Source organism: Gobius niger (genome assembly GCF_951799975.1).
Source record: "Gobius niger genome assembly, chromosome: 17".
Classification (NCBI taxonomy): domain Eukaryota; kingdom Metazoa; phylum Chordata; class Actinopteri; order Gobiiformes; family Gobiidae; genus Gobius; species Gobius niger.
Genome location: NC_136868.1, coordinates 18,906,834 through 18,919,853, shown reverse-complemented (window position 1 = coordinate 18,919,853; position 13,020 = coordinate 18,906,834). Strand labels below are relative to the sequence as shown.

The following is a 13,020-nucleotide window of genomic DNA, read 5'->3' as shown; positions in this document are numbered from 1 at the left end:
TTTAAAATATGTATTTTATTTTGTATTTTTTAACATATAAAAGAAATTATTACATTTGGTCAGAGTATGTAATGCATTTAAATGAAAGCGAATAAATAATAAACCTGTAATTTTTAAGTTGGTGTTTCAGCGTTTTCTTTGTTATTCATATCTACGTTTGTTTTTGTTGCCTCGGAGACATACTTTTTAGTCTTTTGCGCGTGTGATCTTGAGTTGGCGGGCGTTAGGGCCGTGTAGAAATGGCCCGCACACGCAGTGTCCACATTCCTGTACATTTCAATGCGAAAGTCATTGTTATTGAGATGAGCGCAACACACCTTCACGCGTCAGGAAGGAGGAAGGACGGGCTCTTTTTGCTTATGTGTCCCAAGGCTCGGAGTGAGCGGCCACTTTTACAGACTGTTTATCCATGCCAGCGGTGTAAAGTGTCTGACCGGGCATTTTCACCCGAGAACCACGCGAGGGGATGAGTTTTTTGAACTGGAGACGCAGCGTAAAGAAGAAAGACGCAAATAAGTGAGTAAATTCCAGACGGCTATAAAGGGAAAAACTCAGAAAAACGTTCTTTTTTTCACTATTTTGACGTGTTAATGTCAAAACTGTATTCATTTCTTAACTAAACCAGCTTTTTTCTCGCGCGTTTCGTTTCGTTTCGATTTTACTTTAATTTCTCTTATTGTTTCCCCTAAGTCTGATCTAAACCGTGCGTCTGTGTAACCAGATTATGAATGAAAATGTGCTGTTTTACAATACTTTTCAATGTCAGTAAATAACAGAAATGTAATTATTGTAACAAAAAGGAAGTTAAATTCACTTTTTGTGTATTTTTTATGTTTAAAAATGGTAAATGTCAGCGGCCCATAGACTTCCACCGTCGTCTTCTCGCCTTCATGAGACCTGTCTTTACATTGACTTGTGACAATGACCTCTGACCTCTTATTAGGAACACCAATGAAGCCCAAGACGTCCCGGACAGCCCTGACTCACCCAGCCGGTATGTTTACATTGCACACTCAGTACAATTGTGAAGTGCAGGGAAAGCATTATTATCCTGTAATCCATGTGACATCTGTTTTGTCTTTTTGTTCGGGTTCAGGTTGGCAATTATAAACAGTCCAGATCTGGATCCCGTCATTACAGACTTTAGGTAACTATGCATCTAATTTCATTTTCTATAACTGATTCTTATCAGCCAAGGTGTGAAGGGTGTAGGTGTGCACTGTATATTGTGCATGTTTGTGTGGCTCTCACGATTATGTTCATGTAACAAAAGCAGTGCTTTCTGCAGCTCGCTGTCTCATGAGATCAGCCCCATTTTTGTATGTGTTTCAGGTTACAGCTCCCGGACAACAACGATGCTCCGGTATCAACCCATGCAGCAAATGGGTGAGACACTATTGTTCCCTCACAACATTTTTACTTTGAGCAACTTTGTGAGAATTAACAAATGCCATGTAAGTCATCTGAAGAAATAAGATCCTGTTGACATGCTTGTATTAAATACAATTATTGAGTTGCATTAACCTGGGATTAGACATTAGAGTTACTTAGCGGCCTGAAACAGGGCAATGTGGCCACATAGTAGTCAGTAGTCAGTCCCCAAGTGTGACTGAGTGAATGAGTAAAGGATCACTGCAAATGTTAACCAACAAGCTCCATAATCCCTCCATACTGCGAGATTATGGAGCTTGTTATTATATACACTGGGTAGTCTAAAGATACAACGTAGAGTTGTCTGATTCTGAATATAACTAAGAGTGACTGGCTTACAGTGTACCCTGCAATTGGCCATTGCTCAGGGTATGCCCTGCCTAAAGGTTTGCTAAATTTAGACCAACTGACAAACCAACACAGACCATTTGCTATTGCACGGATGGACTAAATGAACTGTCTGACATAAATTACCATAAAGCATGTTGTTAAACCAACAAACCTCAGGTAAAGTTAGTGTCGCTAAAAAGATCAAAGGAAGTTTGCTAGTTTCAGCTCAATTTCTGTATCTGATGACCTAGAAAAAATCATCCTCCACAAGAACAGCAGTGTGTCAAACTTAATTATGCCTCTATGCTTCTCCTCTAACTCAGTGGCACACAACAACTTACATAGACAAACCTGAAGCGTTGATTCACAAAAACCACAAGACTGTATTTAAATGTACTAAGCTAGATTTGCCATCTACATTGTGCCCATATGACTGCTGTGTTGAACTACTTAGAACTGATGCCATAGAAAAACATGCTGAGCACCATGAGCTCGCAGACATGGTCACATGACACTAGCACTGTAACTAACAGTGTCTTTATCTGTGACACTTTGAGACTTTCACAACCGATCCAAAATATAAAACGGATATTACAAACAGCTTAATTACATTGTGAAACAAGATTAATTTGCTCATAGAGTTGAAACGGACTTCTACTTAGTTTATGTCTCTTATTTCTTGCTGTTCAAAATTCAAAATGTGTCCTCTGTCCTCCCTTTCAAAGAGACCATTTATCCTTTAAATCTAAACCCACAGTCCAGGTTTTACATTCCTATGTGACAATATCAACTAAACTCTTAACACCATAAATAAACCTTATGATTGTACTGGTTTTCACTGAGCAGAGCTTAGTGGCGACGAGCTGGTGATAAGTCCCTTTCATAGTGATATTGTTGTCACTCATACAGAAATAAACACTTGAGTTTTATTGAATTCACTGGGTGAAATGTTAAGCGGTACAGCATTAAGTTTTTCAGCTGCATACTGAATAGTACCCTGCTGCAGTTCTCAGTCTCTGACTTGGCAGCCTATTAGAAATCATATCTGCCCCCTCCATTCAACCCACAAACTGTGTGTAGTAGTGAAGACTACTGTCTTTTATTTCATTTACTTAGTTTTTACATCTTACACTCAACGTCAGGCCCCATGTGAGAAGTGTGGTTTAAGCCCCGCCTTGCACCTATCATGAGGCGGTCTTCTCATATGGCTAGAGGGGCTGATGATCGGAAAGGAGGTGGGACAGAGAGACTTTATGTGTTTTCCCCACTCATGTGTGATAGTCATCCCGATCTTATTAAGACGCACTGTTCCTGCTGCTGCCTCCTCCTCCTCCTCCCTCTTCTTGCTGCTTCTGTTCTTGTTGCTGCTCCTGCTGGTGCTACGTTGACAGTGATCGGGGCAATTTCACTGCGCAGCTATAAAAAAAAAGCTACACGGCACAAATTCACTTCTGCTTCTTCTTATCTTTGTTGTTTCTCTGTTTTACGCTCGCACACCACCACTGTAGCCAGATGAAAATGTCAACAGAAGAAGAGACACTATCCAATGGGTAAGACACCTATCTATGTCTATTTTTTTGTTTGTCATTGTTTATTTTGCAGCATGCTCTGTATGTCTTTGTTTCCAGTGTACACTGTCTTGCTAACTTACCATGGGACACTAGGCATGTGGACAAACTTGTTCCAGCCGATTATGAAAGACTTTATTTCTAAAACATGTTGTTGCATCTGTCACTAAAAAGCAGTGCGAGGCAGAAGTGCGTAAACTAATGCTTCGTCACTCGTGAGCAGCTACTCTCATCCATATATCAATACTGCTGTGCTGAGCTAGGGGTTTATGGATCTATGCGTGCCTCAGTGTGCATTTGCTTCAGTGAGAATGATCATCATTGTGCAAATGTCCCTCTGGTAAAATCACCTCCGTGTTTCAGACTTGCTGACTTGAAATTGAATTAAATAACTGGCGATGCGTGGTATGCACGTCCTGACCTTAACAGAATTCCCCCATTGTTGCATTTACAATCTCTTTCATTATATACAATTCAGCCCATTTTGATTCTTGTGAACTGTAATGTGCAACAGCATTTCTCAAATAATGGGTCAGATATCTGTGAGTCTGTTGTCATTTGCCTGATTGTCTGTGTCTTCATACAACCGAGATAACCTTGTTATCCAATTAAAGATAAACTTTATGTCAAATTAAAAGACAGTCTTTGTTTAATATTCATGTAATAGGTTGGAAAACAACAACCTTTTTCCTCTGCAAAACATTGAATCTCAGAGTTGTCAGGTTCGCTCCCAGTCAGAGGCTCCTGTACATGTGACTTAGCTGCAATATCCTTGAAATCAATGACATTAACATTTGCAGAGCATTAGCTAGACATACCATTTGTTACATATTATGTGAAGACTTGAACCCAGTTTGCGTTGTTCAGAACTTACCCAAGAACAGATCTTGAAGTTACAACTGTTTATTTGTTAGTGGGGTGTATTGATATTAGTTTTAAGTTTTATATTGTGATATACAATATTGTAATAAATATAGTTTATTACTATATTGAGGTGTTCTTGTAATATGTTAGCTAGCATGTGTAAAGTTCCGTTAAGAGCTTACCAGGTGCTTTAATTTTATGTTGTTTGTAGCAGAATATTGATCTATATTGCATACATTTTTATTTTTTTTGCTAAGCATCAAATGGAAAGAATTAATGCATATTGTATCACGATTAAACTGACCATTTTTAGCTACAGTAAATCAAGATGTATGACCACCCACACAGGTCTCTCTGCCTTCCCAGTGGACTGAGAGTGGGCTGTGAGCCCCTGCTGTTATTAGGAAGTAGAGCTAGGTCATATGGCGAACACAGCAGTCACCTGCATGTCATTATCTGGAGCTGCGTCAGAGCGTGTGTAATGACTATGGCACTGAATGTCATCTGAATGCCATGGAGAAGGCTAATGGACCGTTTTCATGTTACTGCCTTTGTAATTGTGTATGTATTTTAATGAATATAACTTGGCTGTATATGTGATGCAAAAATCTATTTAATCTCTTTTTCTTGTTCATTCATTATTGAATTGAATTGTGTTCAGGTGCTCGCGGTCGGACCTGTCGCTGGCCCTAGAGGACTGCATGGCGGCTCTGGATCTCTTCCTTAGGAATGAGTTTGAGGAGGCGCAGGAACGGCTCCGAACCAGGTCTGATCACACTCCTCTTCCAAAACTGAAACAAACTACTTGCTCACTCTTATTTCACCCATTGCCCTGCCCCGATACGCATATAATAACAATTCTGCTCTACTTTGGCACTGTTGCAAGTGGGTCATACGGCTGGTATGAATTTAAATGAATTGGTTACACTACACACAGTAAATCATAGATGGTATCCTTGGATCCAATATTTGCCCTAAGGCTCTGTTGTTATGTAATAAGCGGTGAGCTGTCGTAGTGTAATTTTCCTTTCGATCACTGGAGACTGAATTTCTGCATTTGACACGTTCTGGACAATTCTGAGCACTCCCATTCAAGCTAACCTACTAACGTGAATAAACCGAGGCATTCTCTCCCTCTGTTTACATCTTCTAAAAAGGCTTCATCATTATGGGCTGGTAAAACTCTACAAACAAGCTTGATAGCAATGAGTAAGATTTCCAGGATTAGTCTTGAATCCTGATTGTTTTTAGGCGTGGATTTATTTACCAGCTCTGTTCAAACACAACGCCTGCGAGGAGTGCTCTTTTACACTTATAATGTAAGAAATGTCATGTACATGAAGTGCAAAATTACATTAATTTGAGTATGCTGTAGTGCAGATGAAAACAAGGTGTGGTTAACATTTATGTGTCAGAAAGTCACCTCCTCTACTGCATAATGGAATATTATTAAGAAATAATACACTATTGTATAGGTATTGAGCCAAACCAATAGCAAGGAAACTTTGATCAGTAAACCCCTCCTTCTGGTAATTTGTGGTTTCTGTTTGGTCTAGGAATTAGAAGGAGGAAATTAAATATTTGACAAAACAAAAATAAGCTTTTTTAGGTGACATCATTTCAGTATGCTCTGCTGTTGTTTCTCATTTTTAAAAATAGTCTGAAGCTCTTATAATGTTGTGTAACCTGAAAAACATGTTTCTGAAGCTCTGAAATCAAATCCTCGACTCTGTGTTTGAGACACTCAGAAAAAATACTTTGGCGACACACCTACAGTTGTTGCAAAGTTATTTGTCAATGTAAGGAGGTTATTCTTTCATGGGCAGAGTCAAGCCCAGACCGATTGATTGTATTGTGTTCAGTTAGCACTCAGTCAAACCCAAACCCTGTGGTTTAAAGGTATCAAAGAATGGAGCAAATTCCCACAGAGTCTGAAAATGTCCTTAGACCTGAAGGATTTCTCTTGCAATACTCATAATAAAAGGAAAGTACTATTGGAAAACCAGTCGTGTCAGCAGAGATAACTGTGAATGTAAATATGACCTATATTGATGTTTTATTGTTCGCTGTAACGGGTGAATGATTGAATTAATTGATTAATAGTTGTATTTCAGTGGTTAAATACATTTTATATGGTACATTTTGTATTATAATTCACCTGTTCAGGGACTGCAGAAGGAAACTAGCTCAAGCTAAATCTTGTGCAAAACATCTTTTAATGAATGTTTTTTGCACATAGTCCCTGTTTAAATAAACTACTAAACTAACTTCACATTAGGGTTCATGCCCCCTTCAGGTCACTCACATGTATTGCAATGGGGCTCCCACATATTCAACACACAGCGTGTACAGAAATTAGGCTTGACATGAACTTCAGGCAGTAAATATTGGTTTGAATAAACTTATTTACACATACTCACTGTTATTGTTTTCTTCTCTCTTGTGCAGAACCAAAGACAGCATGTACCATGCTTTGACCTATGCCACAATCTTAGAAATGCAAGCCATGATGACATTTGACCCCCAACACATCCAAAACGCTGGGAACACTATGAAGGAGGCCCAGGCCATCTGCCAGAGGTGAGACAGCACTGATCCATTCTGTCACTTTGTCCTACATAGTCTCCGGAAAAAAACTGGTATCTTATGTATCCATTGAACCTATACTCTTTCTTACTTCTATAAATTACATTATCTCAGTATCTAAACAATTTAAGTATATTCTATTTGCGGATTATACAACTATGTTTTAATCTGGAGAAAGTATGAAATATGTTGATAAGTATTGTTGAGAAAGGATTTCAGAATTATTTATGGTTTAATGCGAATAGAATATCTTAAAATTTCAGTAAAGCAAGATGGATGATTTATAGTAATGAAAGGAATGGTACTCCAGCATCTTTATTTATTGAAGGAATAGATAGACACAGTTGGCATAGAAACCACATATAGATAACGTAAAAACTAAGATATCCCAAACTATAGTGGTGTTACATAGGGTTAAAGAATGTCTTGATAAGAGGGCTTTGTTTCTATTGTATAAATCACTGACTGTTCCTTAGTTGAACTATTGCATTGAGGTGCGGGGACGTGCTTGCAAAACCGACACTAACTAAATTGCCCATATACAGAAAAGAGCTGTGAAATTCATCAGTGGAAGCGGATTTATAGAGACCCGACAAATTATTATTCGAATACCAAGGTTAAGCTAAGTTTAGAGCAACTTCAAAGTAAAGACGTATTTATACTTCTGGAAATGTTAAGTGTAATATAAATAAAAAATATATTATTTCAATCAAATGTGTCAATCTATAGAACAGTTTTGAGTGCAATTAAATCTACAACTCCTTGTTAGTGTTTTAGAAAAAAAAAACAATTTCATTGGTAAAAAATATGAGACTGCAGGTTAGCATGATGCCATATGTTTTTTAATTGTTCCAAAAAAATAGCAACAACAAAGTGACAAAAGAGCGACAGAAAAGTGCTGAAAAGGCAACAATATCACAATAAAAAAAAGAGACAAACAAGACAAAGAAGCAACCAAAAAAGCCACAACAGAGCGACTAAAACAAGACACAAAAACCCACAAAGAAGCAGCAAATGAGCGACAAAAATATGCCGGAAAAGCAACAATAGTACAATAATAAACAACAAAAACTTTGAAAAAAATGTGACCAAAATGTGACCAAAATCGAATAGCAACTAGGCAACAAAAACAGTTACGATCAGTGTCGTAGGTCTTAGCTTTCAAATGAGGTGTTACTCTGGCCTGTCGGCTGTGAACTCCAGTCGAGAAGCTTTAGATTTGGGTAAAGCTGAACTGGAGAAAATGTGCTCAGTTAAGGCAAGGTTAAAAGTACTTCTGTTGTTAGATAATAGGTTGTTGTGCAATGTCCTGGACTGGAACTGTTGTTTGTTTTACATTGATGGGGCAGATGTACATTATTATGAGTTTTGCACTTCTAGTTTTCATTCATGACATGTATTTTAAATATTCTGGTTATACTGTTTTTATTTTATTTATTTTTTTACCATATAAACACAATGTGTCAGTTTTATACTGAAGTGTCAATAAGCTGCCTCAAACCTACTGTGTTGTGGATATTTGTGCGTTGCTTTAAAGAGGCTGAGTCATTCATTGGTGTCAAAATCCTCAGTGATGCTTTGCTAACATTTAGCCATATACACTTTTGTTCATTATTTATTTATTTTATCTTTTTTTGTGTTTCAGACACCGCAAAAAGTCAAGTTTTTCTAAAAACTTCACTGAAGGTAAGTAAAGCTATTGTTTAGTAAATACACCACTAAAGCAGAGACCGTATGTCCCTCCTGAGCTGCCTCTCCGGAAGTCACTCCGTTATCTTTTCTCCAGAGGAGCTCCATGCTGAGGTTTGCTATGCAGAATGTCTCCTCCAGAGGGCAGCACTTACCTTTCTTCAGGTCAGACACGGTTCACAGATTTTTGTTTTTATGACGTATTACTTTGTAACGTGCGGCCCCTGGAAATAATCATTGCAATGTGTTTTTATAGGATGAAAACATGATAAGTTTTATTAAAGGTGGAATTAAAGTTAGAAACAGCTACCAGATATACAAGTAAGAGTCTGATCTGACCGTAGCTACAAGGCACTTTTATTTTGTCATATGTTGTTATTGTTTATTTGTTTTGTCCTGATTGTTGCAGAGAGCTTCATTCAGTTCTTCAATCCAGTGCATACACTCAAGCTGACAACCATGGCCACTTTGAGGGAGGTGTTAAACTTGGTGTTGGTGCTTTCAACTTGGTAAGTATAAAAACACATTTTGAACACACTGGGTATTTTTCAATCCACTTAAAGGGACTTTTCTTTTTTCTGCAGATGATTTCAATGCTACCCACCCGGACACTAAAGCTTGTGGAATTTGTTGGATTTTCAGGCAACAAGGTTGGACTGAGAGAACATTAACGATAGATGGTTAGCTAGACTTTATTGATTGCAGGCTTGTGATCCATGGTAAAAAAAAAAAAAAAAAGGGACACACAGGCACTGATAAAACATTCACGTGAGATTTTGATCCTGCTGCTTTATGACTCAGACATGTTTCCGAATTAATTAGTTAGGTTTCTGTGGTTCCTTGTTTACTATGTTGTGCCAAAAAGACTGATGCATCTCAATCCTGTTTTAGTCAAAGTGGGTGCTGGTCTACCATTATTTATATTCTTAGCTTTGTGTGCTTGGTGTGTTCATGCAGGACTTTGGTCTCCAGCAACTTCAGGAAGGTTCTGCAGAAAGCACATTCAGGTCTTTCTTATGCAACATGCTGCTGCTCTGTTATCATACATTTATGAGTTTCATATTAGGTGGGAAATGTAACATGTATGGCTCATTACACACACCAAACAGATCTCTCATACATATTATGATCCTTATTCAGGAACTGGAGAGGGAGATGTTGAAGATGCAGAGAAACTTTTGCAGCCATATCTGAAAAAATATCCAAAGGTTTGTATTATCAAGTTGTACTGTATAATATACACATTATAGTATTTCCTTAGATGGTGAAATAGCATGTGCTTCTCATAGGGATCCATATTCTTATTTTTTGCTGGTCGGATAGAGGAGATTAAAGGCAACCTGGATACTGTGAGTATTGATACTGGTCTTCCAGTATCTTTCTATTCAAAGTAATGGCTTTTAGCCTTGCAGATTGATTACTTAGATATTTTATATTTCTCTTAGGCTATTAAGCGTTTTGAGGAGTGCTGTGAAGCACAGCAGCAATGGAAGCAGTTTCATCACATGTGCTACTGGGAGCTCATGTGGTGTTTTACATACAAGAGACACTGGAAGATGGCCTATTTCTATGCCGATCTGCTCAGCAAAGAAAACTGTTGGTCTAAGGTGAGTCCAGTTGGATCTGTGAAAATCCAACTTCTCTTACCTCCCAAAGGTGTAATGTTAAGTTTACACATATAGTTTAGCTTATTTTCCCTTCCTACAGGCCACCTATGCCTACATGAAAGCTGCTTACCTCAGCATGCTAAGTAAAGATGATTGCCTCACTTTCGGGGAGACAGAAGTTACTTTATTCAGGTAAGGTTCCAGCTAAACACTCATTACAGCCACAATTTAACCGGCCCTAATTTAACAATCTGCTATATAACAAGAGCCCCTGTTAAGATTTGACATTCTTTGATGTTGTGATTTTAGGCAGGTTCCAAGTTTGAAACAAAAAATAGCTGGAAAGTCATTACCAACTGAGAAGTTTGCCATTAGGAAAGCTCGCCGTTACCTTGCAGAAAACCCAATTCCTCTTCCTGCTCCTCCACTGGTTAGTCCAAAAACACTTTCTCCTACTCCTCAGCAGAATGTTCTGAATATTTGGTGTGAAGTGATCCTGTCACACAAGAGAACTTACTGTATGTGCACTGGTACGTGTAGGAGATGATGTATATATGGAATGGCTACACAGTCATTGGGAAACAAAAAGATTTGACTGAAGACATGTTGAAAACGCTGGATGAGGCACAAGCTAAACTTGAAAGCAGTCCAAGTGAGCAGCATGAGATACTTGCCTTAACGTTTTACTTTGAATTACTCAGTCAACTTAATCAAACTATTGCATTTCTTTGAAAAATCAGGAACTGAGTTCTCAATAGATGATCAGTGTTTACTGAGCCTCCTGAAAGGATTGTGTCTGAAGCACCTGGGCCATCAGGAAGAAGCTGAACACTACTTTACCCTTGTCCTCTGCAAGTAAGCCACTTCCTGTTTCATTTTCAATATTGTATTACAAACACCGTCAATTTGATCATAACTCAGCTGATTTGTGTAACCGTGTAATCAGTGTAATCCGAGGCCCTGGCCTTTCATTCGTGTTTCATGCTGTATCTCCACTGTTTTTTTTGTTTTGTTTTTATCCACAGTGAGACTCAGATAAAGTATGACCACTACCTGGTTCCAAATGCCTTGTTGGAGCACGGTCTGCTGTGTTTAGAACAAGGCAGAAACATTGAAGCTGTCAAGCTTTTAGAAGCTGCAAAGTGAGTTTGACATTATGATGTTTAAATAGATCGTGTTAACTTGTTTGTAATTTGTTATTTTGTTTTCTGTTCTAGACACAATTACAAAAACTACTCAATGGAGTCACGGACACACTTCCGCATTCAAGCTGCTTTGCAAAAGGCCCGGGGATTTGTGGAAAATGGAACCCATGAGCCTTGTAGCCCATTACAGACAGCAGGGGCGCAGTAGAGCAAAGAATACATATCAACATACACAAACTTCAGAAAGAGGAACTTTATCAAGCCTTTTATTGTTTGCCAAGCTCTATGCAGCTTTGGTGGGTTTACACAATGATGCCACCCCGTATCCTGATATCAACTTCATGTATGTGTCACATGTTGATGCCAGTAGTTATTGTGGCTGTATATTTAACCATCATCTGCCACTTGGTTTAATTGTGCTGCCCCACAGCATGAGCAACAAAGTAGATCTATGTTACTTTATAGATGATTAAAGTACAAATCTAGGTCTGTAATGGACTCCAATTTTACTTTTTAATTTTAACTTAAAAGAGCATTTTGGAACTTTTTATTGTTTTAACTAGTGCGTATTTGACCGTCGCTGTATGGGTGGTCAGCCTGGCGCCTTTACCTTCCATCACAGTGGTTTTAGAGTTTCTGGTAGGTTTTCTGTACTCACCAGAAAGCCTCCAAAACAATTCATCCTGGAGCGTTGTAGAGGCCACTGTGATCGAAAGTAAAGGCGCCATGACCACCCGTACAGGCGCTTTGTCACAAAAAGGTCAATTACACACAAATATAAAGGTTTTGTTCTTTTGTTGTTTTTTTTTCATAAAAAGTTCCATAATGGGCCTTTACATTTTACAAATGCATGTGTGTGTTTCTTTAAAAAATATATATTTTTAGGTAGATTAATTAATGTGAGGTCCTGGAGATACACAAACATAGGAATAATGATAAAGTAACAATTACAATACATATTTTGCTTTGATCTAAATTAGTTACCATGTATTTATTCTTTTTTTTTACTCAGAAAGTCATACACAACCTTGTTTTGTACAACTTGTGAGAGTTGGGCTTTACATTATGTATATACTGTAAATTGCACTTTTATGAAATTGTTCCGTTTCAAAAGGACCAAAGACTTGTGTCTTTCAGAAAGGCAGTCTTCCTCCTTTTCTCCTCCTGGTCTTTGGGACCATCTCCAGCTGTACTTAATCTTTAACCATTCACACTCACTTAAGCCTGTGCACTTGTTGGCTGCTGAATCATTTACATAAGCTTCTGATGACTACCACTAAATCAGTTTAGTTCACTATGAGTATTTACCAGATCGTTGTATTTGCAAAATTCAAATATGTGTAAATTGAGACACAACTGTGTGTGCGCGCGTTTGATTGTGTGTGTGTGTGTGTGTGTGTGTGTGTGTGTGTGTGTCCAGGTTTGATAACAGATTGTCTTCAAATGCGAGAGCATAGTTGTTTTTATAACGGTTCTTCAGCTCCAATATACGGTTGTGCCCAAAAGTTAACATACCCTGGCAGAATTATTTTTTTCAAAGAATCTGAATGATAACTCCAAAAGGTTTTTTTTGTTGTTGTTGAAAAACTACCAAAATGACCCTGATCAAAAGTTTACATACCCTGGTGATCTTGGCCTGATCAAACACAAGATGACCCAAAGGGGTTTGAATGGCTACTAAAGGTCAGCATCCTCACCTGTGGTCTGTGTTTGTAATTATTGTGTGTGTATAAAAGGTCAGTGAGTTTTTGGGCTCCTGACAGACCCTTGCATCTTTCATCCAGTGCTGCAATGACGTTT

At 38.2% G+C, this 13,020-nt stretch overlaps 1 protein-coding gene across 1 annotated transcript; it reads left to right on the top strand.

Moving 5' to 3' along the window:
• The first annotated feature begins 317 nt into the window (after window positions 1-317).
• On the top strand, window positions 318-11,664 carry ttc39a (tetratricopeptide repeat domain 39A). Its single transcript, XM_079574814.1, has 22 exons — window positions 318-516; window positions 944-994; window positions 1,097-1,147; window positions 1,333-1,386; window positions 3,270-3,311; window positions 4,855-4,959; window positions 6,642-6,773; window positions 8,425-8,465; window positions 8,566-8,633; window positions 8,725-8,789; window positions 8,878-8,977; window positions 9,053-9,118; window positions 9,426-9,534; window positions 9,609-9,676; window positions 9,758-9,817; window positions 9,914-10,075; window positions 10,176-10,267; window positions 10,385-10,505; window positions 10,616-10,727; window positions 10,816-10,930; window positions 11,101-11,217; window positions 11,293-11,664. The coding sequence occupies exons 1-22, from the start codon at window positions 467-469 to the stop codon at window positions 11,426-11,428; spliced, it is 1,917 nt and encodes a 638-aa protein (XP_079430940.1). The 5' UTR covers window positions 318-466; the 3' UTR covers window positions 11,429-11,664.
• Window positions 11,665-13,020: the final 1,356 nt, after the last annotated feature.

Bases quoted from the DNA above. Each gene is read 5' to 3' on its own strand.
- ttc39a (XM_079574814.1), top strand. From the start codon at position 467: ATGAGTTTTTTGAACTGGAGACGCAGCGTAAAGAAGAAAGACGCAAAT. The intron at 4,960-6,641 runs GTCTGATCACAC...TCTCTTGTGCAG, and splicing joins CAGGAACGGCTCCGAACCAG to AACCAAAGACAGCATGTACC. The intron at 9,818-9,913 runs GTGAGTATTGAT...TATTTCTCTTAG, and splicing joins TTAAAGGCAACCTGGATACT to GCTATTAAGCGTTTTGAGGA.